The 26578-nt window shown below is 42.5% G+C and overlaps 1 protein-coding gene across 1 annotated transcript in view; it reads right to left on the minus strand.

Annotated features, from left to right (window-relative positions):
- The window catches only part of MYPN (myopalladin), a 53975-nt gene continuing 27397 nt past the window's right edge, over nucleotides 1–26578 (minus strand). The window contains exons 11-20 of the mRNA XM_058810574.1: nucleotides 24228–24734; nucleotides 22026–22170; nucleotides 13033–13254; nucleotides 12441–12590; nucleotides 11519–11598; nucleotides 10889–11015; nucleotides 9045–9252; nucleotides 7791–7956; nucleotides 5766–5899; nucleotides 1–1962 (exon numbers count right to left, since the gene is read on the minus strand). Coding sequence (XP_058666557.1) covers nucleotides 1793–1962; nucleotides 5766–5899; nucleotides 7791–7956; nucleotides 9045–9252; nucleotides 10889–11015; nucleotides 11519–11598; nucleotides 12441–12590; nucleotides 13033–13254; nucleotides 22026–22170; nucleotides 24228–24734 — 1909 coding nt within the window. The 3' untranslated portion in view covers nucleotides 1–1792. The remainder of the gene's footprint in view (nucleotides 1963–5765; nucleotides 5900–7790; nucleotides 7957–9044; nucleotides 9253–10888; nucleotides 11016–11518; nucleotides 11599–12440; nucleotides 12591–13032; nucleotides 13255–22025; nucleotides 22171–24227; nucleotides 24735–26578) is intronic.

The raw sequence follows: 26578 nt of genomic DNA on the forward strand, positions 1-26578 counted from the left end.
TTTCAATAGCCATGAGTTTTATTTTGTTTGCCAGGGAAGAGGTACAATGTGGGCAACATCTGCTTTCCCTTGGAAACCCCTGTACCTTGTTTTAACCCTTAGGATAATTCTGGGTTTTATCTTTCTGGTCTGTCCAGGCTTGAGTTGCCTGAGATTCCTAACAAAAGCATGAGAGTTATAATGATGGTGTTGTTTTATGGTGTTCACTCAGGTGGGAAGTAAAACAACACAAGAAATTCACTTCCTCTAAATCCTGAGGGAATCAACAGTTAGGAAACAGCAGAAGCTCTATTTGTGGGAAGCTCAATGAAAGACATTCTCTTTCTCAGTCTCTGGCTATATCCAATATTCTTTTGCTCTTAACATAACTCTTCATTGTTTTCTTTGCATATGGACTTTTTTTTTAAGTTAATATTTTAAATTTTAAGAATCCCCAAAAATAGTCTAAAATGAAAGCATCTGTTAAACTTTTTTCCATCTCTGTGACTTTGATCATGACTTTGTGGCATTCTGCAGCCATGTTGAAAGCAGTAAGTAAGGAGTGCTTGAAACCAATGTCTACAGAGAGGGTTAGGAGTAATTTAAAGATGCAGGAAAACATCTTAAACATTCACAGATTTTAACAGCTGGGGGTATTGATGCAATTGTATAGATGCCAAATATATTTAAATCAATCATTAAGTGTTGTCACTTAATACCTTCTGTAGATTTTTCAATCATTTGCCTTATTTATTACTACTGTTGGGTTTTTTTAGCTTTTTGCATATGACTGTTGCTTAACTTCTTAACTCTTGTATATTAACAGAATTTTCTGTCTTCCTATTAGACACCACACTTGTGATAATTTCCTACATGGTGGTAAAAGTTTACCAGGTCACAATTCCTTTCCATTTAGCTATAAAATGAGTTAGATGGTAGATGCACATTAAAAATTAGGAAAAAGAAACTGATATTTGAAAGCCATGAAGTGACAAGTTTGGTATCATCCATGTTAAAGTCAGAGGATCACTAACATGGTGAAGAAAAAAGTATGAAGCACATCTGGTAAATAATTTCAGCTATGGGCTCAAGAGAACATGCTTCAGACAAGAGGAATTTCCATTTCCTATGTGCCTTATGCACATGCCTTGTACCTTATTTTCTGAACCCTTACACCAAGAATACACAGTTCATAGAGTACACACACACACAGATATAAATATTCAGGGTATACAGCTGTACCTACATGAATTGCTATATATACCTAGTCTGGAGTTCAAAAATTTTAGAATAGGCTGGCATAATAATAATAATCATATATAAAAATGAGTTACATCTTTTCCATTTAACTTGTGCTCTGTGATTATTTGGCATGTTTTTTTAAGTTACATTCAAAGTCTTGTTGTTTACCCTCATTCAGGATTGGTGTTACTGTAATGTCAGTGTTTTCACTGGCAGTATTCCAGTTAATCTTTACCATGGCAGCTACAGTGCAGTAGCTCGAATTCAAGAAGTAAAAGTGGTATTGGCTTTTAGGTGCTGAAAACTATGTTTACCATGTAATTCTTAGCAAACTACACAGTACTGAATTTATTGCACAACACTCCATACCACAATTATCCTGCATTAAAATCATATGCAAAAGTCTTGTACCATATGTTACTCGCAGCACTTGCAGCAGCAGAACACTTAATTACAAACAAGTTGCTTGTAAACCTTGAGCACGGTGAGTTGTACCTCTTTTTGTTTTTATTATTTATTTTTCACAGTTCTGAGTACCTCCGCAGGCGCACCTGGAAGGGGTGTTTGTTTTTCAGAGTTCTTCGCTCTCCACCAGCTTGTGCCTGGGGGCTGAGAACAGCACGGGGCTCTCGGCAGCAGGGAAGGCACAGAAGGAGTCGAGTCCTTGGCTGGTGACGGAGGGGTAGCGGCTGCCCCCGGGCCACAGCTTCAGAGCCTGCGGGATCTGCCGGTGCCACTGGGCTGCAGCGACACAAACACAGACACAGCGCGCTCCAGAGACCCTGGCTGGGCTCTCAGGGGGGCAATGGACACCCATCCACACACGGGAGGAACACTGGACACCCATCCACACACGGGAGAAACAATGGACACCCATCCACACACGGGAGGAACAATGGAGACCCATCCACACACGGGAGGAACAATGGACACCCATCCACACACGGGAGGAACACTGGACACCCATCCACACATGGGAGAAACAATGGACACCCATCCACACACGGGAGGAACACTGGACACCCATCCACACACGGGAGGAACAATGGACACCCATCCACACACGGGAGAAACAATGGACACCCATCCACACACGGGAGGAACAATGGACACCCATCCACACACGGGAGAAACAATGGACACCCATCCACACACGGGAGAAACAATGGACACCCATCCACACACCGGAGAAACACTGGACACCCATCCACACACGGGAGAAACAATGGACACCCATCCACACATGGGAGAAACAATGGACATCCATCCACACACGGGAGGAACACTGGACACCCATCCACACACCAGAGAAACAATGGACACCCATCCACACACCAGAGAAACAATGGACACCCATCCACACACGGGAGAAACAATGGACATCCATCCACACACCAGAGAAACAATGGACACCCATCCACACACGAGAGGAACAATGGACACCCATCCACACACGGGAGGAACACTGGACACCCATCCACACACGGGAGAAACAATGGACACCCATCCACACACCAGAGAAACAATGGACACCCACCCACACACGGGAGAAACAATGGACACCCATCCACACACGGGAAGAACACTGGACACCCATCCACACACCAGAGAAACAATGGACACCCATCCACACACCAGAGAAACAATGGACATCCATCCACACACCAGAGAAACAATGGACACCCATCCACACACGGGAGGAACACTGGACACCCATCCACACACGGGAGAAACAATGGACACCCATCCACACACGGGAGGAACAATGGACACCCATCCACACACGGGAGAAACAATGGACACCCATCCACACATGGGAGAAACAATGGACACCCATCCACACACGGGAGGAACAATGGACACCCATCCACACACGGGAGGAACACTGGACACCCATCCACACACGGGAGAAACAATGGACACCCATCCACACACGGGAGGAACACTGGACACCCATCCACACACGGGAGAAACAATGGACACCCATCCATACACGGGAGGAACAATGGACACCCATCCACACACCGGAGAAACACTGGACACCCATCCACACACGGGAGGAACAATGGAGACCCATCCACACACGGGAGGAACAATGGACACCCATCCACACACGGGAGAAACAATGGACACCCATCCACACATGGGAGAAACAATGGACACCCATCCACACACCAGAGAAACAATGGACATCCATCCACACACGGCAGAAACAATGGACACCCATCCACACACCAGAGAAACAATGGACACCCATCCACACACCAGAGAAACAATGGACACCCATCCACACACCAGAGAAACAATGGACACCCATCCACACACGGGAGGAACAATGGACACCCATCCACACACGGGAGAAACAATGGACACCCATCCACACACCAGAGAAACAATGGACATCCATCCACACACCAGAGAAACAATGGACATCCATCCACACACCAGAGAAACAATGGACATCCATCCACACACCAGGGAAACAATGGACACCCATCCACACACCAGGGAAACAATGGACACCCATCCACACACCGGAGAAACAATGGACACCCATCCACACACCCATGTCACAAGTGCACCTCATATGGCTCTACACATTATTTACTATCTGTATTTTCTAGTATTGATTAGTAGTGCTGCATTAACATTTCAATATAATATATAATTATATATTTAATATGTAAAAATATTAAATAAATATATATTTAATAGACATAGAATGTATGCATTTAATAAATGTAGTTTTGTAGTTAAAGGGAACTTTTGTATTTAAAATAGGAACTATGTGAGTGGGGGGTTATTTTAAGAAAGGAATGAGGTGCTTGCAGCAGATAGCAGCCACAGGACACCTGAATCTTTCAGGGAAAGAGAATTTATTGCTCCATTATCAGAAGAAGCTGACTTCTTCCTGCCTGGCTAAGGATTGAAGGTGCCTTAGGATTAGGAGGAAGAAGCTGACACTGCCCAGACAGAATCCTGTGTTTGAATGGAATTTATGCATCATGGATGAGGTGAATGAATATGCAACAGGCTGTTGCTTTTAAGGGTCAATCCTCTGTTAACGTGGGGCCTTTTTCGGGCTTGTGCTGCCCAGGAAAAGGTACCCAGACATCCGTAACCTTTGTTTTTATTGCCTCATATTGTCCTAATCAAAATTGTCCAAATTATTATTACTCTAATTCTATTACTATTTTCATAACCATTTTATTACTATTCAACTTTTAACAATTTAAAAACAAGTGATTGGCCTTTTCACAGCCGGGAAGTTGCTCCCAACATCCCTGAGGAGAGCACAGCATTGAGCTCTCTGGGTTAGGGTCTGTTCTTTCAAATCTTATCATTGGCATTGTTTTTATGTTCAGCAATTTTCCCTTGAAGTCTACAGATAAGATTTCATCCCTGTTCAGTTCAGTGGCAGTGTTTGCATGGATTTCACAAAGTCCAGAATTTAGTGGTTGAATCTTTGGAGCCTTCTCCAGAGCCCTTGCAATCAGAACTAGAAACATACATAGCATGAACAGAGATGAACAAAGTGGCCAGGGCTGTGATTCTGTTCTGCTTCATCCTCTGGATGGCTTTTCTTCAAGGAAGTGATTGCAATTTTTATTGCCATGTAGTAGTTACAACTACTAACATGTTTTCTAGAATTTTTTTTAAATACTGAAAGAAATGTATTCCAAAGACACATATTCGGTAATTTTAAAGTACAATTCTACATGCTCCCATATGCTAAAATTTTGTAAAAATATTTTATTACATAATATCTAGTAGTTGCTATCCCTAAAACGCTTCAGACAAGGGAAAATGATATTATCTTTGCCAATGTTTATCCATATGGGTCTGCCCCCCAATTAGAGAGACATATCTGTCAGCAGTTAAAATGAAAAGGGTATGAAAATGGAAGTCAGGTTCAGGCTCCAATGCTCTCAGATAACTTAGTGTGGGAGACAACAATCTACATGTTAAGCATTGACAGGACATATCTTTCCATGCTGAATTTTAACCCTATCTATCTGGAAATAATTTAAAAAGAGGCTCCTTTTTTCTTGCAGTCCCAATTTTGTTTCTACTTGAAGTCATTATTATTTTCCTTTGCATGCAGAGTTGCAAATATCAGACCACACCTACCATCCCTCGACTCCACCCATGCAAAATAGCCCAAAGAAAAATTACTTCTGTCACTCACTTTGGGGTATGAGTTACTTATCTTAGAAAATGTGGTTGGAATTGGGAAGCATTTCTTGATTTCTGTATTTTTCCTGTTTGTGCCTTGAACCTTTCATTTGAAAATTTATGTCTTTCAGCATTTAGATACCTAAGGGAATTTTAAATTTTGTTTCACCTTTCTTAAATCAGCCTCCCCTCTCTCGAGCCTTCCATGTTGCCCATACCACCACAAGGTGGCAGGAGGCTGACAGAGATGCGCCGGTGACTTCTCATATTAGCTGGGGTTTAAAAACCAAACTGGAAATATGAGTTTGAAAACACGGGCTCTTTGCTTTTTTGGGTTTTTTTAAAATGTCTGTTCTCATCCAACCTACCATAGATGTCCAGGCGGGCAGTGCAGGAGACGATGCCAGCTTCGTTCTTTGCAGACAAGGTGTACCAGCCAGCGTCTGCTTTCTTGGCAGGCTGGATCAGGAGGCACACATACCCCGTTGTGTCTTGGTGCATGCTGGAAAACAAGTGTTTGGGAATTAGTACTTCTCACGAGCACGTCCGCTTTCAGATTTTAATAAATGTATATCGAATATGAAGCAGAAATGTTGCCATCTCTGCTCCCAAAGAGGCAGCGGTCTACAGTCAATACATTTCCATGAGAAAATGACCAAGTGGGAAAATCAGAAAGATTTGTTTGGCTGACACTCTGAAAGAAACCTGCTTCACTGTTCACTTCCTTGGCTCTCCAGTGATCTGAGGCTTTGTGGCTGCAATTTCCAGCAGGATGTAACAGAACTGAGACTCCCCTGCTCTCTAGGCTGAGCCTCGTCCTTTTTATCAAGCCAAGTGCTTCTCTCATTATAAAGGAACAGAAGTGAGATGAGCACTTCAGAACACTTGAAATTCCAGGATGTTCTGAAATTTGAGATTTTGTTTCCATATGAACTGGAACGAAACCACGGGCGTGCAGGACAAGAGGACATTTTGTGCTCCAATAAAAAGGGAACATTTCACCCTTTGTTCCCAGCACTACACAATTTGCCTCGTGCTGGGGTGCAGGAGCTGCTGTGTGTCCCTGTTGTGCTACAGAAGCCTCTCTTGGCTTCAGGCAGGAACCAGAGAGCTGGGACAGGGACAGGAGGGGTGATGCTGCCCTGGGTCTGTCACAGCCACTGGAGCCTTTGGGGTTTCTGCTCTCAGCTGGCTGGGATAGCAGAGCTGTCACAGCCTTTATCCTTGCTCCTGTGGGCTGGGAAGGTTTCCCTTAGCCATTCCTCTGCTCAGCTGAAGCAAAATTTGTTTTCTAACCTTTTGTGAAACAACTGGAAACGTGGCATTTTAGGAGAGTTGTTGATTTTCCAGCGACTACAACATGTGTGTGTGTGTAGAACCACGATCCCTATGAAAGGGGAACATCTTTATGTATGTAATCATAAATTTGCTAACGGCAGACTCAATTCCCTCCTCCCGATTATAAAGGTATTAATATTAAACAGGACAGGGCCCAAACCATAGAGCCTGTAGGCTGCAGAGGGTCAGGGTTAGGTGGGGATTTTGGAGAGTCTCTGGGTGGTGACCATAAAAGAGTTTTCTAAGAATGCTTTCCTTGTGCCTGGTGTCCATCCCTGAGCAGCTTGCTGCACTCACAGCCTGTGTGGGAAGGGATGGGGACTTCTTGAAGCTGATCTCAAAGATCCAGTGACTGCAGCAAGTTGATACTTGGAGCCAAGTGAAATAAAATACTAAAAATCAGATAGATGCTGAAGTAGAAATATTTAAAAAAAAGAAAACACTTCACTTATCATTAATTACAGCCAGGCACATTATTTCATCAGCTCTTGTTTTTGCAAAAATTAAAAAATAGTGCTGCATTTGGCTGCAAGAGGTGAACCTGAACTTTGTTGTATTTTGTAAGCATGGATAAAAGGCTTTACCTTTGTTTGTGACCAACTTTGTTCAGTTTCTTTATTTGACATGATAAATTCTCTGTTATCCATGCTCTGGGGCACTGAAACTGTTCTGAATTTGAATTCATACCTAGTTGGAAGTAAAGTGGGAAAACAGAGCTTAGAGAGAACAAGGTGCTGCAGTGCACTGAGGTACCACATCAGGGTGTGTGTGGTAAGGGGATCCAGCACCTGCAGGGCACTGAGGTACCACATCAGGGTGTGTGTGGTAAGGGGATCCAGCACCCTGGCAGCCTGCAGCCTCTGTCCCACTCTCTGAGGCACGGCAGCGTCGTGCCTTTGTTCTGAACCAAGGAACAAACCACGGGGAAGCAAGGCTTGTACAACTTATGTGGGTGAAAGGAGCTGCTGCCCAGCACTGGGATCTGCACTCAGCACAGACTTTTCATGGAAGCTGCTGGTCCAGGCACAGGAAATTCAGGCACGGTGTCACAGTACCTCATCCTCTCTCTGTTGGATGGGATGGTCTCATTGTCCTTCTTCCAGAAGAATACGGGAGGTGGCATTCCCACAACTCTGCACTCCAATCTGACAGGGTAGCCTTCTGGAACTCCACAGTTCTGAAGCTTCTCCAGGAACATGGGGGCTCTCTTGACTTCCTTTGCTGCAAAGAGAATTATTCAACAACAGGTATTTCATTCTTTGTTTCTCTTTGAATAGCATGGGAGAGCATGATTAAAAGTTATTCTTGTGATAGCAAAATAGGTTGTGAATTTGTAGTGGGATGTTGGAAGGGAAGTGAATTGCCATGATACAGCCTCTGTAAGGGAACATAAAGTAAATAATAGGCAGAACTGATGTTCATAAAAGAATATATGCATGTCTAATGAGTCTAAACATACTACCATTGCAGAAAATTAATGCCAGATCTATAAATTTCAATATCTCACATATTTTAAGGCTTTATTAAAGAGCAATATTCAGATTAATTTTTTTCTATTTAAAAACATTTTTAAACCAATAAAATTTGGGCTGAAATCTGGAATACCTCAACATATATATTATGAATTCAAACCCTAAGGATTTTCTGGGGAGAAAGTGAGGATGGGTGATAATGAGGCAGAATTCTTCTGGCACTCTCTTAGTAGCAGGACTCATCTGAGCACCAGGTGCATTTCTGTGATGGTGTTCACAGGGGTTCTTGGGTGAGGGAAGAGATGAGGATCTCACTCCATGTTTCAGAAGGCTGATTTATTATTTTATGGTATATATTACCTTAAAACTATACTAAAAGAATAGAAGAAAAGGTTTCATCAGAAGGCTGGCTAAGAATAGAATAGCAAAGAATGATAACAAAGGTTTGTGGCTCGGCTCTCTCTCTGAGCCAGCTGACTGTGATTGGCCATTAATTAGAAACAACCACATGAGACCAATCCCAGATGCACCTGTTGCATTCCACAGCAGCAGATAATCATTGTTTACATTTTGTTCCTGAGGCCTCTCAGCTTCTCAGGAGGAAAAATCCTAAGGAAAGGATTTTCCATAAAAGATTTCTGCGACACATTTCCCTCATCAGCTGGGGAGGGAAATACACAGGTAAAAATTACATGTCTGTGTCTACAGCTGTGGGATTTTCCTACTCTTAGTGCATCAACTATTTATTAACTATGAACTATAATTGTCTGTAGGTGAGTTTGAAGAAACGCATGCAGATAACGTCATTACTGAGGTGAGTTTTCCAGCGCTCCTTACCTACAACGGTGAGCTCCAGGCTGAATGAGTTCTGTCCTGTCCTGTTGGTGGCCAGGCAGGTGTAGGTGCCAGCATCACTCAGGGACAGGGGGTCGATGAGCAGGGAGTGCACCCCTGTCTCTCTGACCAGCATCTTGTGCCTGCTGTCGGGGAGCACGGCTTTGCCGTTCAGCAGCCACGTCAGCTCCGGCGTGGGCAGCCCGCTCACCTGGCACACAGGGAACACCTCCAGGCTGGGTGCCACTGGGGCACGCAGCTGGGGAACCTCACAGCCAGCCCTTCCTGCAAATGCCACTGAGTCGGGCCAAAATCTACACCAGAAATTTATTTTTATAAATTATGTCTCGGGATTTGTTTGTCTGCTGACTGCTTCCGAAAGGGAAAAACCCAGAAAACAAACAACTAAAGAGATTTAAAAATACATTAAATAACTACATTTTTCTTAGTCAAAAAGGAAGAAACTTAGAAACATGAGATGACAATATGAGATTCACAAAAGACTCTCTATATTCTGCTGAAATTATTTCTGTTTATGTTTCCCTGCTGAGTGCGTCTGAAAGGGAGAAACCCAGAAAACAAACGAGTAAAAAGATTTAAAAATGCATGAAATATCTACATTTTTCTTAGTCAAAAAGGAAGAAACTTGGTTTGAAGTATGAAATTAGAATATGAGATTCACAAAAAACTCTTAATAATTAGCTAGTTTTCCTTTTTTTGGTGCTGAATAGAAATCTAATTCCTTGATGTAAAATACTACAGAGTTTAAAGAGTTTAAATACAAATTACTTTGTATTTTGTAAAATTTGATGAAGAATGATATAATACTTCATAGCTGTTGAACTTGCATGCTGTAGAGCACTACAAATTAGGTGTTTTTTGCAAGATTAGACTGTTTTGTAGTATTAAAAACCTTTTCAATAGGGAGCAGTACTTACTCATGTCTAGAATACTGCTTTCCAAACAACACTTTACAAAGCAGAGACAGAGGGAAGTGGAATTTTCTTAGTGGGGACTGCTCTCTCCCAGCTCTGTGCAATGCCAGGCATGCTTGAAGGCCTCACAAGCCCTGCCAGGCCAGCAGAGCTGGGAATAACCAAATTCTCTGGCATGCTCCTTGTAAACTTCACATCGTAAATTAAGTATAATGAGTCTTGCTCATCCTCAGGGCATTAACTTGTGCCTCAGAGCCTCTCCCCTCTTTGGTCAGGGTCAGCACTGCCACCTTTGCTGCACTGCAGGGACATAGAGGGTTCCAGAAGAGCTTGGGGCAGATGATTCTCCTGAAGGTGTTCACTATTCACTCTGTGTACTCTAACCTCTGACAGCTCTTTCATGCCAGGATTTCAATCAGTAAATTGGGATGTTCCTGCCTCTGTGCATGCTGGGGAAGCATAAAATGAACTGGACTGCATCCCCTCTTTTCAGGGAGTACTAATCTTAATTCAGTCCAGTACAATGGGAACATTTGTTTGAACACCAAGCAATCCTCTTTCTTTGCTGCATCCTCTCTTTCTCATGGTTTTGTGCTATTCTGGGTTATGTTTAAGAGTCTGGTAATGGAGCAGAACTTCTGGAGTTCATACTGGTAAAAGACACAGCGAGCACATCTAGTAATTTGGACAAGCCTTCTGTTTCTGGGTTGTGTTTTCTGTGTTCTTCATCCCATGGAATATTTGCTCAAAAGAAATCCCTGGAATCAGCTCAGAGACAACGGCATAAAGAAATAGTTTTGAAAATGAAGCGTCCAGACTTTGAATGGAGCTCATGCATGCATTCAAGAACGTGAGAACACTGCACGTACAGAGGGAGGTAAAGTGAGAGTGACCAGAAGGAGCAGTCAATACCTTACAATCCAGCCTGCAGAGCCGCCCCTCGTGTGCCACCATGTCCCCTGGAGCCTGCAGGAAGTGTGGCCTGAAGAAGCGTTCCTGCACGGCCTCTTTGTCTCCCTCCGGCACCCGGGGCCGTGTTCTGCAAAGCAAAAATCACATGGCTCTGCTTGGAAGGCAAGCTTTTCCCCCCAGTGCTTAAAAAAAAGGAGGAAATTGAGGAAAAGGATTGAGGAAAAGGATGGAGAGATAGCTTGAGTTACATAAAAGGGCAGGAAGAAATGGACTGATTGTAATTTAATTCTTGCATATTTTCATTTAGAAAGATTATCCAGTTAACTATATCATGTAGTAGCCTTGGATTCCCAAGCCAGCCTTTACTTATTTTTGCTTTTTTTGGCTGAATTTCATTTTGCTAATCCATCCCTTGCCTTTAGCTCCACTACAACAAGTAAATGAAATCGTACTTAGACTTCCCTGTATTTGAGGATGCCCTTCAAACACATAGAAGTGACCTGTTGGGAGGGAACTGCTGCTGTTATTTCCACTTTATGACTGAGAACTGAAGTTCAATGAATGCAGTGGCTATTTTGGATGCCTTCATTAAAAAGGATAAAGAAGTTCTGCGGGACTTTTTTCTTTCACCTGTGAGGCTGAGTTGTGGATATTCGTCCCCGAAAAGGGACACTCTGAACCATCAGGTGTCCTGAACAACTGATCCTCCCCTGCAATTCACAATGGAAACACAATTAATAGTTGGTTAACGGCTTATTTCGTTTTAAAGTATAAATATTGAGCCTTACAGTGCACTAGGATTATTTTTACAAAGCAGCTGAGCTATAGTGAGAACACCACTTCCCCAAAGCAAATGCTGTCGGCCTGCAGTTGAGGCAGGGCTTTCCCAAACTCTTCCAGGCTGTGCCAATGCATTTGGCAGTGGTGCCTGTCCCTGCTGATTTTATTTATTCATGCCACAGGTACCGTCTGCTGGTACCTTTGTACTGGCCTGCTTTAAAATGCAGCCATATGGAAACTGAACAGAAAAATAATTTCAAAAAAGAGAAACTTTTAAACTGGAAAAAGTTGCCTGATGAATGTACTTCTAAATAAACAGCTAAGCTAGCACATGGGGTCAAGGAGAATGGTATAAGGGAATGAGACTATTTGCAGATCCGTATCTTTGCATCCTGAATAAAGAATATTGTTTAGTAACAGTTCCAAATTTGATTTAACTGTTTGTTCCTGCTCTATTCTTTCTGCCTGAAACATCATGTCAGTCTTGTCAGCACATCTCAAAGGTACCTACCAGCAACAGGGAGTGGGAAGGGGATCGGGCAGGAATTACTAACATGGGAAAATGTCCTTAGTGCTTTTAACCATCTGTGTAACAGGGGAGTAGTTTCATCAGTCATCTGTACATGGTTTCCTCTCCTGTGCTCTGAAGCACCTGATTTGTGATACAGTCACCACTTGATGTCAAAGCATGTGGCCTAATTTATGTTCTTCTTAATATATATTAGAAAAAGATGAAACAAGCGTTTTTGTAAAAGAAAATAAAACACCTTACTTGTGGGTTTGCAGCCATAATTGTATAGTTGCCATCATCATCATTAGTAGCAGCTTCAATATGTAAAGAACACGTTCCATCCTCTTCTCTGTTCATTTTGAAATGTGTGTTTTTCTTTGAAATCTGCTTGCCATCCTTGAACCAGTAGACCTGTGGTGATCAGACACGCCCCCGTGACTTAACAGGGACTAGAAAAATAACAGAAGTTGAGGGACAGCTAATACAATTTTAGACTATTATGACCTTTGCAGGTCAGTTGTAATGTGAAACAGTGATTCCAGGTAGAGCTCAGGAAGCTGCACATCACAGCCGGGCCTGCCAGGTTCTCTTTCCTTGGCTCTCAGCACGTTACTGCTTAGATCAGATCTCATCTCTCTGGAAGTTCTGGGGCTGAGCAGTTCTGTCTCCTGCAGTCAGGGGGTTGCACTCAAGGCCTGCTGCATGCTCAGGAGCAGATACTGTGCTTTTAGGAAGGTGGGGGAATGATTTATTTGGGAGCTCTCTCCACAGAACCACGTGCCTAGGAGGGATGAACAGAAACTGCTGGGGAGTTGGGTTTTGCTCCTTCGCAGTCCCAGCGAGAGTGACCTACCTTGGGAACAGGAATTCCAACTATTTTGCAGGTGAAGGTGATAGGGAATCCTTCCATGACCCGGAAATGCTTGAGTCTCTTATCAAAGATGGGAGCAATGTATTTGCCCGTGGGGATCTCCTCGTGCTGGATTTCATCGTCCGACTCGTCCACCGGCGTCCGCTCCAGGCGGAACTCGATCTCGTTCATCAGCCTCTGCTCGAAGCTGGAGATCCTGTACTCCTGCAGGGACAGGGACAGGGACAGGGACAGGGACAGCCCTGAGCACACTGCCAGGGCCTGGCACTGCAAATCCAGCTGGAGACAGCTCAGGGCCTGACACTGTGCAAACTTTGAGATAAAAATGCTGACTTAGAAATGCCGTGGAACGGCAGAGATGTGGGGTGGTGTTCGCAGGGGTGCCAGGAAGAGGGAAGAGAGCAGGATCTGACTCCATGGTTCAGCAGGCTGATTTATTATTTTATGATATATATTATATTAAAACTATACTAAAATAATACAAGAAAGGATTTCATCAGAAGGCCTGCAAAGAATAGAAATGATGACAAAAGCTTGTGACTCTGAGAGAGTCCGAGCCAGCTGACTGTGATTGGCCATTAATCAGAAACAACCAACATGGACTAATCAAAGATGCACCTGTTGCATTCCACAGCAGCAGATAATCAGTGCTTACATTTTGTTCCTGAGGCCTCTCAGCTTCTCAGGAGGAAAAATCCTAAGGAAAGGGTTTTTCACAAAATGTGTCTGTGACAGAGATATTGTTGAGAGTCAAGTGGAGCCAGAAACAAGTTTCAAAAGATGGCCTTACAAATAAAACTAGATACTTTGGAGCAATAGAACTATGAAAGATGCACTGTAGTAGGACCTAGAAGGGATAATTTTAGATTATTGCCTTTAAGGCATTTACTGCATAGTGTGGCAAAAGCTGATAGGCTAAGAAACACTTGTAATTAGGAAATAATTGGCTTCTGATAGTGATGCTGTGAATTATAACATCTGTATTGTCTCGCCCTTCTCATGAAACTGAAAATAGAAATAGTAGTTTTTAAAACTCCTCTCAGTTGCCCCATCTCTAGGTCAAGAAAAAAGTATTGCACACTGGGGTATTTGCAGCACTTTTAGACTAATTCTACAAGTGAAAATAAAAAAGCCTAAGTAAAGCTAGGACATCATGAACTGAATTTGGTTTGCAGGCACAGATACTGCAGAGTGAGCCTGCACAGTGTAATGACACTGAGTTTTTTCACAGGCAGCAAAAGAAATCACACATGTAATTCCTCTTAAGTCCCTGTCAAAAAAAAATTATACTCTTGCACACTGTTGATCAAAAGAAATCATTAAAACATACCAAAGTTTTGAGGATTTTGCATTCAAGTATTAGTCACCTGCTAATTATAGAAATGAATGCTGTATATTTTCATTCATAATTAAATAAGGAAAACTATACCAACTAAAAGAGAAAATTAGGAAGAAAGGGAAATATTTTCAGAGTAATTAACATCAGATTAAACTTGGACAGATTTCTAGCTGGTGTATCTGAGAATGCAAAATTCTTAAAAGATTAAGCACTAAACCCAGCATATTCCTACATAAATGAACATTTCCAGATAGTTTGATGTGATTATGAACTTTCTCCTGATCCCCTGAATTCAATCAGAAATGTCTTATCACTTTGCTCTTTTGCATGAGGAAATCTCCTGTCTAGACCAGGAGGCATTTGACCACATTTCTCTTGCTGTGACTTGAGAAGCCTCAGAGCAGGAGCCAGCTTCAGTCTGTGCCTCCAAAGCAGTGTTTGTCCTGGGCATGTGGAGCCTGCAGCTGCACTGCAATTTTTGGGGGAAATATTCTATTACCTGCAGAAGACAAATCAGTTTGCTCAGACCTGGATTTGTGCAGGTTTTAAGCCCAGAGATTTCCTGCTTCTATTGAAAATGTAGTAAATTTAATTTACTATTTAGTAAATTTCTATTTACTGTTGAAAGCAGTAAATAAAGGTGTAGCCAATCCTTAGGTATATTCAATTTGCTGAAAAAACAAGGTTCAGAAGATGCACCTTGTCTGAAATCCTATAGGAAGTTAATTAAAGAGCCAGCAGTTATCCCAAAACACTGGCAATTACCTCCCTGATCGTTTGGCCATTCCATCTCACTGCTGATTGTGCTCTTGACCAACAGTTTCCAGAGAAAAGGAAGAAAAGATGGAGGCAGCAAAAAATTTTAGCTGACAAACTCTCCTGCTTTCTTCGGGAGACCAAGGAGACACAAGTGGCCAAAAGTTTAGATATTGCAGCGGAGTTTTGAGGAGTTTGTAAGACTTGGGGGTGATAGAGTTTCATCTCCACAGCCTGATAGAGTTTCATCTCCTCAGCTTCCCTGCCCTCATGCAGCAGCTCTCAGCAAATTGCTGCTGAGATCAGATTCTCATCTCATTAAAGCCAGGGTAGAACTGGAGTTTCTCTGATTCCTCACCAACCAAATGGATCATTTTCCCACACAGGTGGCAAGAACTGGTTCCAGTGTTCCAAGGGAAATTGGGCCATTGGTGTTTCACCCTCGACACTGAGAACAGCCCTGTTCTCTTTAGGAAGGCAGAATCACGGAACAATCAGGGAGTGGCTGCTGTAGCAGAGGTAAGAAATGGGCTAGAAAGGCATTGCCATTGCACTTTGAAGGCATCACGTTAATGTGCAGAGCAAAGTGCTGCAGAACAGAGTTAAATTTTGAAATATTGCAAGCTGATGGCACATTCCGGTATTGTTTATAGGCAGCTGAGTTTAGTCAGCAGTTTTTCATATGGATTTTTTTCTAGAATCATTGCTGTCCAAAAGAAGTCATGGTATGTTATGAGAAATGAATAGTGAATGGTTGCTGGAGCCATGATGGCCTACAGATGAAACCAGATAATGCTGATAGAAACAATTACATCTTTTTTCCCTCTACTCAAAAAGTGCAGATCTGTGTTAAGTGATCTAACCAACTAACATAAATAAAACTTGGAGCAATCATTTTCAAGTTGTAAGCAACCAAATTAACCTTGAGTCTGCTTTAGGTCCTAAAAAGTGAATGCAATGTATGATTTTTTTCCTGGCTGATGTGCTGAGGATATTAACTTCTTACAGACTACTTCATTTAGAAATATGGGCACTAACTCCTTTTCAAATGTCTGCTTGCAGAAGAAAATACAACAGAGGAAGGAATGCATTTCATGGGACCCTTTGAGGTGAATCATGGACAGGTTTTCTCCCACTTTTCTTTGCATGTGACCCTGGGTATACAGAAAGAGGCACAAAAGGGACACTTTGTGAGGACAGAAGCATTTTGCTGCACCATCAGCACAGGGCTGTCACTGCAGGGAGCTGGGCAGTCTGAAGGAGTTCTATTCAAAAATACCTTCTGAATTAAAGACATTGAAGTCAGGGTTCCACAGCCCCTGTTCCCTGTGTGTTGCCCTCACACTTCAGTCTTTGCTTTTCTAAACCTGTTCTGTGTGTATATTTATGCTTGTATCAATTTACAGCCAAACCAACAGGACCAAGTTAATTTTGCTGGAAAAATCTGAACACCAACATTCAGAGGCTGAAGGTGTTACACCAAACTTCTCATAAAGAATAGAAATCTCTGACAGAAGTGAGAATGCACCTCTGTATACAGAGAATAACCTTGGAGGTTTTTGCTTGTTTGGTAGGTTTTCTTTTAGGATTGGCAAGAACAGAAAGAAGTGGTTAATATGGATTTCTGAAGATCTGTGTTTATCACAGAAGCCATGAACCTATTTCTGAATGTGATTACAGCAATGGTGTAGGGCAAAGAGTTGTTGTGGTTCAAACAAATATTTCACCAAGTGTCACACAAAGAAGAAGCCCATGTAGCCACGAGTACAATGGTAAAACTGGGCTACAGTTCAGCATACTGGGGACACTGAGGGAAGGAGCACAAAGGTTCAGGCTCTGGTTTGGACTCAGAAGTGTAGCATTGCAGCTCCTTTTTTGGCAGCTTGCCTAGAACATGAAACCTTTACAGGCAGTAATTCACACACTTGTTCAGTACAGTAGCCAGATATTTAAAATTATTATTGCTACCAGCTAAAAATTCAGGCTCCTCTTCAGTGGTGTAGTGCTCTGTGCAAAGTATAATGCATATAATGCATCTATAATTGTATATATTTCTGTAGGCTGAGAAGATTGCAGCTTTGGAAACCTGGCTATTTCTGCTGCATCTAATGCACATTGTTTAGCCTGCACGGTGTGCAAAAGGGGAGTAGGCAGTGGTGCCTGTATTAATATTGTCACAGTGTAGTTTGAAGGGTAAAGGACTTAAAACTGGCCAAAGCAAAGCTAGAAAATCTGCTGAATGTGCATCTGAAGTGGTTTGGTACTGCTCTGGTGGAACTGTGTGGCAGACAGAGAAGTGGAACGCAGCTTTCCCCCTGCTCGCTCTGCTGTGCCTTGGCAATGTTGCTGTGGCTGCTGCTGGGGGCTGTGCTTGTCCTGCACTACCAACAAAATCTCCTCTGCATCGTGCCAGCCTTGCTGAAGGTGCAGGTTCACAGCATTTTGTCTCTGTGATGGATCTGTTTGGCCCCATCACCATCATTCCTGACAATCTGAGGGCACAGGGCTGTCATCTGCATTTCACCTGTGGGAAACTGAGACCTAAAGAAGCTCAGGGAGCTGTTAAGGTAACACAAAAATCTGCGACAGAGCAGAGCTGGATCATGCTCTCCTAGGTTTTGTCAAGTAATTTAACACCTAGGCCTTTCTGCTCCCTGGGAAGATTTTTGGCAAAAAAGGGGAATTGCACAGAGTGTAGTAATTCCCATTAGATTCTAAGCACCTTTCTGTATGAATATGAGTTCTAAAATCCTGCATCTGTTGTAGTTCAGATTTATCTTTAGCAGGATTTTAATTTATCTTTAGCAGGATTCACTGAATACACATACATTTAGTATATATATTCAGTGAATATACATACTAACAAATTAGTAGAAGCTTGTAGAGTCAAAATAATCTGATGTTAGGATAGTAACTCATGGAAATTACCACAAACAGGAAGCCTAGGGGAGCTCTACTCAAATGTTGATTACCATATACTATGTAAAAACAATTCTGTTGCCAACTTAACGCCAACACTAGACAAATTTCCCAATTTAATCCCAGTTTTGTAAGTTTTACTAGATTGCCTTTTTGGCAGGATGACTCTAAATCCATGTAACAGTTTATCTAAGAAAGTGGCATGTATTGCATGTCAGCATCTGTTTCCAAGCTGTACCACTCCTTAACTCCACAGTCCAATCTGGGCTGCTCTGCCTGAAATCTCCTGCTCACTTTGGGGTCTCTCTCCTCTCCCTGCTCCCTCTCAGCACTGGGAGGCAAAAGCAGCAGATCCAGTGGTTCTGTGTGATCAGTGTTGGGGCATTACTGCAGTCAGGGCCTGTGTGGTGAGCTGGCATCTGCATGTGCCCTTGGCTTTTAGTGATCAAAAAGCTTTTGGACAAACCCTGCTTCTCTTCTGCTCTGAAATTTCTTACCAAGCATTCTCTAGCAGAGGTGAAGGATATTCATGTGAGGGCTGTGCATAATTTTCTAAACAGCTGTAGGTTTTTCTATGTCTTAAAAATCAGGCTGCAATCTGAGTCTTATGTACAACACAACCAATCAGCATTACAACCTGATGTTCTTCATAGTAAATGACACAGGTGTGTGAGCATGGTTTGTAACTCTTTTAACCAAAATGTATAAACCAGGCCCTGGTGTTTAACTCTGCTGTCCTTTATTATTGCATGAGTAATTAATTTAGTTTTATTACTGTACAGGATTTTGAGGTTTAATGACATAATTTTTCTATTTTATGTTATTTGTATAACAAAATGTTGAGGAGGTAATAACATTAATTTCTAAAGTTTTGCCTGTGAAGCTGAATTTCCTCTGTTAACAGAGGAAACATTTATAGATTTATTTATATTGGTGAAGCCTGTGAATGCTTTCAAATACCAGGGGAAAATAATTAGTTTCCATTAGACATTTATATTTTTCCATTTGCCAAAGTCTCCTTATTTCCTTTTCTCCCCACACATATTTTTGTTTCTACATGACTCATTCTGGCTGAAGATTTCACTTGTAGGGCAGATGAAAGGCCCCATGGACTGGAGAGGCAGAATTTGGGGAGGGGAGCTCAGGCTGCTCCTTTCCTCAGGGGCTGCAGTTCCTGACCCTCACTGAGATTATGAGACTTGGATGTTTGCTCTCACAGCACTCCAGTGTCAGCCTCCACGAGGAAACTCCCAGCTCTGTGCCAATAAAACATTCTGGGGCTGGAGGGGAGTGCATGGGACCTTCCTTGTCCTTCTTGTCCTCTTTCACTTTGCAGAAATACTGAGACATCCACCACAGCAAGGACAAGAATGCAGGAGATTTTTGTCCTGGTTCCCGGGCAGTAGAGTGATTATCTTGTTATTTCTCTGTCTCAGTCTGCCTCTGTCCCTTTTCTCCATCACAATCTGGAAGAAAAAATGCTAACAGCTTCCTGAGAGGACCCTAATCATTGAGGTGAAATGCTCTTTGAAATGTCCTGCTAGCTGGGGGCCTGCTCTTGGTGCCTGAAGTCTCAAGTTTTATTCTTGGGGCTGGAGGAGGTGGTTTTCTACCACCTAGCTCTCTTCCTAGCTTTTCTAGCTCAGGCCCCCTGTTACAGAAGCTGCTCTGAAAGGTGGGATTTCCACATTTTTCTGCTGCTGTTAAAGAATGCTGAATTATCTGAGCAGCCTGGTTCAGCACCAACGCAACACACACCCACTGGCAAGGAGTGAAGCCTGTCCTTAAGGGAGGGCAGAGTCAGGAATTCAATTGTATTCAGGCCAAGGAAGACACTGAGTCAGGTCTGCTCTGTCCTGGGATTTGTCCCAACACCTTCCTGGGATTGCATAAAGCCATTGCTGCCCCTTTTGTTGGAAAGAACTGAGCAAATCTTCCTGAAGATGTTTGGGTGTAACTGGATCACATTTTTTTCAGCACTCCTGGCCGTGACAAAGTTTCACCTGGCACTAGAACTTGCCACCATCTGCAGAAATGAGGGGCATGGCCATTTTTTTCTGGTGAAAACGACAGCTTGTTGTTGCATGTACTTGATCAAAGTTGCAGTTAGAATCTTGGCAAAGTCATATTTGTATTTCTGTCAGCACCTCCTGGTCATCATGGCTGTGGAAGCCCAGAGAGGAACCTGCTCTGTCTCCTGCAGCATCAGCAAAATTCCCAGCTCTGCTCTGACGCTGGATCTCTTTATTGCTGGTGATGAATGATGTACTGGATGAAACAGAAGGAGTGCATCTGGATTATCAGATATCCTGCTGAGTGCATAATGCTGACACTTAGGAAAATCCCATCTTGTGAGCTGAACATTTTTCATATGAAAGTCAATTTTAGATAATAAATAGAGCACCAGAATGCAGATCCCTCCTGTTCATTACTGCCCTTTATGTAGCAGTACAAGACAATACCAGGACTTTAAGGCACAGGCTTGTCATCTGCAGCATTTGTTCTGGATGATCCCTGCGTGCTCTGCAGGTATTGTAAGTGGGAATGAACTCTGCCATTGAAATGTGGGGTCCCAGTACAATGCTCTAAATGAAAATACACCAGAGGACACATTTTCTGAGAAGGAAATTTTAAGGTAGTATGTAGACAATACAAGGAAACCAACATCTGAGATTCTAACTGGATTCTGTACTCCATTTTGCAGTGATCTCTCACTCAGAGGAGACTTGCATTTGTATTTATGACAGAGTAAGCCTTGCCCTACCATTACAATAATTGATTTAATACAGATATTCCATGTGTGGAATGAAAATGTCTCCTTTTTTAATTCTGTGTTAACTGTGAGAGGAAAAACAAGGACAGAATATATGGGTGTGAATGCAGCACTCCAGCCTATTATTGTCATGATGCTGACTGTGCTGTATAGTGTAAAACAATAGGAATTTTGGAAAATACTCTCCATCCTGGCATCTGTTGAAATAGTCACTGCCTTCATTGAGGAGAAAACTCAGACTTGAATTTGCTGGAGTAGGCTTTTCTCAGATGAGAAGAGTAAAGTCAGAAGGGATTAAAGTTGGGAGTTGAGAGGAAAATGAGGAAACCTTTACTGGTTTTAGTTCATTGCCATTGGCATTCTAATTACTGTAACAATTACACAAGTGCCACCTTTGAACTTTTCCAGTGTTTGAGGAATTTGAGAATCAAGATTTAGGTTTGGTCTCATATAGAATAACAAATAAGTATGAGTATAAATATCTTTTGCTGTCAGCAACTAACTTTGACACTGGTAGTGATCATTTTGTTCAGGTTTAGTAATTTCAACCTCTAAATACTATTTAATTTTTTACTTCTTCTTTAGTTTCATAGACAGTGCGCAGATCCAGTGATTCCAATGAAGAGGGAACTGATATTTTGTTCCTTGAACTTTGTAAAAGGTTTTTTATTTTGTTAAATTCTTATAAAAGTTCTCCAAGAAGTCCCTGTCAATTCATATAAGTTTGGAAGTTTGGAAATACATTTGGAAGTTGAAAGCCCATTTTTAGTTCAACTGAAAGAAGAACAAAAACCTTATCCTAAACTGGTTTGTTACATTACACTTTGTTTTAAAACAGAGTGTATGAATGTGTTTGTGCAATGAATTGAGCAACTTGTAAAGCAAAAATTTAAAAGCCAATGTCCAGAAGCTTCCATGAAAATAAAGGAGTTTTACATTCATACCAGCCTTTGAGATGATCAGAACTGAGAAATGCTGCTCAGTCACAAAGTGAATTTTCTACAGCTGCATCCCTCATGCTTTCTGTTTAAAGTTCCAGTTTGCTGTTCCAAACCAGCACTCACATGAAAGCTCCTCCTGCAAAGCTGTGCAGCATCTCACCCACACCAACACCTTTTTTCCCACACCATCATCATATGTGTCTTGTTCATGAGTGAAATTTACTTTTATAACACCTGATTTTCTTACCTGCTGACCACTTTGCTGGTTAGCATCCTCTCTGAAATGCAGTTTTCTCTCCAGGTCCTTTACAAGTGCAGCTTTGTTTTCCCGAATGGAATCCTCTGTTGCCAATGGCAGAGGCTTCAGGTTTTTCTTTAATCCCTGGGTTGGGCTATTAAAAGAAAATTCTGATACTAACATGCAGCAACCAGTATTTATATATATTTTTATATATATACTGTCACCTGTATGCTATGATACATTATGGTGGAACCTGTGTTATTTATTCACTTAGGAGCCAAAGCACAATACAGGATATGTTTTTTGGGTTTTTTTTGGTACTATCTTAATGTGTAAAATAATCCCATTCCCATGCAGTAGAAATTAAAAACACAAATCTTAAAGAAAGTAAGGGTTGTAATGGTGCAATAAACATCTAAGTGCCATTTATATTTATCCTGCAATAATGATGTCACAGTAAATGCTAAATAAATGAGTGTAGGTGTTACCTGAGGTGTACAACGTGCACATTTGACTGCTATCAGGCAATAATTTAAAAGTTAATACAATTGATCTTTATCTCACATCTCATTGATCTTTATCTCACATCCTCCCTGATCATTTACTCTTTCCATGAACTTTTACTCCTTTAATTTCTCTCACCCTTTCATGACACCCAATATCAGCAGGGTTATTTTTTGTTTGTTTGTTTGTTTTTATAGATGTGTGTTTGATTTCAGTAAAGTTAAGTAAAGAGTACAGGTCTGAAGGCAGGATTCTTGGCACACAGAGTGGTGAATGCTATAGACACAGAGCACATTCTTCTGCTGTAATGACAATTTGGTTGATCTGGTATCAGCAGGATAGCCAGGAGATTGTGACTTGCTGGTGGTTACCACTACCTTGAGCTGTACCATTGATAAAAGGGGAAAATATTCCTTGCTTTGAGCAGGATTTGGAGTTCTCTGGTAAACAGTTTGGTAAACAGCTGTACCAGTGTACAGGTGCTAGCCATGCTAACGCAGAGTTCACGTAGTCCACAAAAGGGAAATTTGCTTCAGCTCCACCACTAAAGAAGAGAATCCTAATGCCCCCACTTTGTCAGTACATCATCATCCTTATTTGCTTTACCACGGTAGCTGTTTTGTCATAGAAATCCTGCTGGCTCTTAATTAAATTATTTATGTGCAAACCATTAACTCTCCTGAGGTTTTTCTGGGGGACCTCAAATGTTGAAAGTACTGCAACCAGAAAAATACCTTTACAGAAGTTATTTCTTAGATTCACCTGGACTAGAAAAACCCTTGCAGTATGAGATACCTTTAAAACTTTACTTCTTGCTTACAATAGGTATGAATGTTTTTATACCTGGTGTAAGCAGAGAGCTTTGGAGTGACTTATCCTGCAAGCTCATGAAACATCTTCTCTCACACCAGTACAGTCTTATGAACCTCTGAGCCCCCACACTCTTGTATATCTGTTTGTACACTCACATCTCTCCGTCTTCAATTCTCTCTTTCTACAGAAGGTATTTGTCACCCTGTTCCTCCAAAGTTCTTCTAAGCCTTCTGATGTTTACATCTCTAATGGAGTTTCTCACACACTTTTCATGTAAATAATGATTGTTTTGCATTCCTTTCTGGAGGAGGAGAGAATTGATGGACCAGTGTGGTTGGAGAGGTGGCAATTTCATCCTCCAATCCATGGTCACATTTGGAATTCTATAAATATCGAGGTCCAGAAATAAACCAGCCCTTTTTGCCTTGGACGTCTCAGCGCCATTTCGTGTTGTATTGCGGCAGGTGTTATCCCTTCTTTTCTTTACTGGGTGTAAAGGTTGGATTAAATTCCCAGAATATCTGGATATCCCACTTTTCTATTTTGCAGAAGACTTGCATTTCAGCGACTCCCTGTCCTGGGGTTGACCGTATGGTGCTTTTATCCCCAGCCTGTGAGCTCTCTCCAGAATTACTGGGTGTAAAGGTTGGATTAAATGCCCAGAATATCTGGATATCCCACTTTTCTATTTTGCAGAAGACTTGCATTTCAGCGACTCCCTGTCCTGGGGTTGACCGTATGGTGCTTTTGATGCTTTTATCCCCAGCCAGTGAGCTCTCTCCAGAATTTGCCCTGCACCGGGACGCTCCCCACTGAACAGCCGGACAGAAACACGTCCCGCTTCCCTTGAGCGTTGTCGCTGTTTCTGCGCCCCTGGTTGGTGCTACTCACGTGGCCGGGCTGCTTCTGGGCAGGCCCATGGCGTTGGTGGATGGTGCAGCGGGCAGGGAAGGCAGGACAGCGCTGAGGAACGCCACGGGGTTCTGGATGCGCGCCGTGGGGGACAGGGGAGCAGGGGCCACGCTCTGGGGCTGGAACTGCTTCAGGGCAGGCAGCGGCAGCGGGGGCACCGCGGCCTCCCTGGGGCTGGGCTGCTCGCTGCGGCCCGCGAGGCCTCCCGAGGCCCGCGCCGCGTTGGCCGGGAGCTTCTCCGTGGCGTTCGTCCTGCCCAGGGAGCCTGAGGAGGAGCTGGCACAGGGGCTGCCCGGCGGCTGCTTGGGGCGCCCGTAGCCCGAGGCCGAGCCCGGCCTGTACAGCACGGAGCCGGGCTGCTGGCACAGGGCGCTGGCAGAATTCACCAGCGTGCTGGCGAAGGACAGCTCTCTCAGAGACGCCTGGTGCACCTGCTGCTGCTCGAGCAGGACCTGGTTGTGGAGCTGCTTTAGCTGGCTCTGGTCACTGCACAGAAAATAAAGATGAACAGAATTGGTTACGAGCCCCACGTGAGCCAGTTGGCTGCATTTGTGTGTATGAATTCAGAGAGGAAAATTCAGTGTCCTGTCATGCAGTAAGAGGCAGGAAACTGCTACATGGCATATTCTCTAACATTACGAGAGAAGCATAATATTAGTTTCCTACTAAAATAACCTTTTCCTTCATGTTCCCTTCTTTGCCAGAGGCACCAAAGCTTTTTGTCCACAAATTGTTTGATTGAAGATAATTTTTACATTTTAGTATATGAAATATAAATATAAATATAAATCTTGCTCAAAGATATTTAAGGGATATCACTGTCAAAGTCACCGTAGTAGCTCCTTGCTTGTGTAACTGAGAGTGAGATTTGGTGTATCATAATTTAAATGAGAGTTTGTAAGCCAGGTTGCATTATTTACCTCCTGCTGAAATGGTTTCTGAAACCAGCACTTTGACAGCTAAAGCTGTGTAATAATCCACCACAGGATATGCTACCAATGGGGTTTACGTGGTGTTGGCACTCAGTGACAGGCAGGAGTGGGTAACTCAGAGAGGACTTGCATTCCATGCAGTTGTTGTTTCTCTAGATGCTATCTACTAGACAGTTTTTCAAGGCTTTCTTACTTTGAAGTTAAGGAAAATAATTTTGCCTTGTCAAGAGGTTTATTTAGTTATTATGTCTATGGAAATACAGCACATGAAAAACAGGAGAGCTTTTTCCCTTCCAAAACCAGAAAAAACATGGAAGAGATGGAAAATGATTGTGTAATAAACTGTGGAGTATTAAATATCTATTGATAAAAAGTGGAAAATGTGGATATAGAGACCAAGCACAACAGCTCCTGACAAAGCAAATACATGCTCATCATAATTGGTTTTAGTTAAAAGACTTTGTCTATACAATGTACCAAACAAAAACCACATTAAAGGCAGATAAAGATAGCAATTTCAAGCTTTCATAAAGGAGAATGGTGGAGTTAGTAGTTCTGTGGGCCTGATTTTGTGCCCTTCATGTATACATCTGCATAATAAAGCAATTCTTTGTAACACAGCTTTTTTGGGAGGGGGAGCTGAGAGAAATTCTGCTCTGTGCAAGCACTGGGCACTTAAATACTGGTTCTGTCCCCCCAAAACTCACTATAGCTCAGAAAGTGTGCAGGGCTGTGAATGTGGGCTTCACAATTCAAACCCTGTGCTCCGAGTTCTCCCTCTGCCACAAGGAATGTAAGTTCTGTCTTCTCCTTGTAATGTTTATGCTATGGAATTACATCCTGGCTTGAGAGTACCAGGGAATTACATGATGGAGTCATTCCTGAGCTCTCAGGAAAAGCCTCTGCATATTTAAGAAATTAAATGAAGATGTTTGTTAAATTACGTGTGGGAGGTTGAAAAAATGCTGAAAATACTTCTCATAATAAACTGCAGTGTGAATTCCATAAATTGTCCTCTACGAAAACCACATTACTTCTTCAAATTTCCCCTTGAGCTCCCAGTGCACCAATCACTTTTTAGCTCAAGTGGGTTCCCATTATCAAGCATTTCCAAGTATTTTATCTGTTTTGGGGGGAGATGACGTTTGTGGGACACACGAGTCAGGAGGCCTTTGGGATGACAGTCTGTACTGTGTGTTAGCCTGAGTGTGTCTGCTTTGGGCAGCATTTCATACCCAGAACTGAGTGAGATATGTCTGAAGAACCTACTTTTATTTTGCCTGCATAAGATCAGTGTTCTTCACCTCTTGATTGCAGCAGAAAGCATTGTGGAATTAATAACATTTCAAAGGGAAAACATTTTTCTTTTTAAATTGGAGGTCACTTTTCCTGAGAGAG

The sequence above is a fragment of the Ammospiza caudacuta genome, chromosome 9, assembly GCF_027887145.1.
Source record: "Ammospiza caudacuta isolate bAmmCau1 chromosome 9, bAmmCau1.pri, whole genome shotgun sequence".
Lineage (NCBI taxonomy): Eukaryota > Metazoa > Chordata > Aves > Passeriformes > Passerellidae > Ammospiza > Ammospiza caudacuta.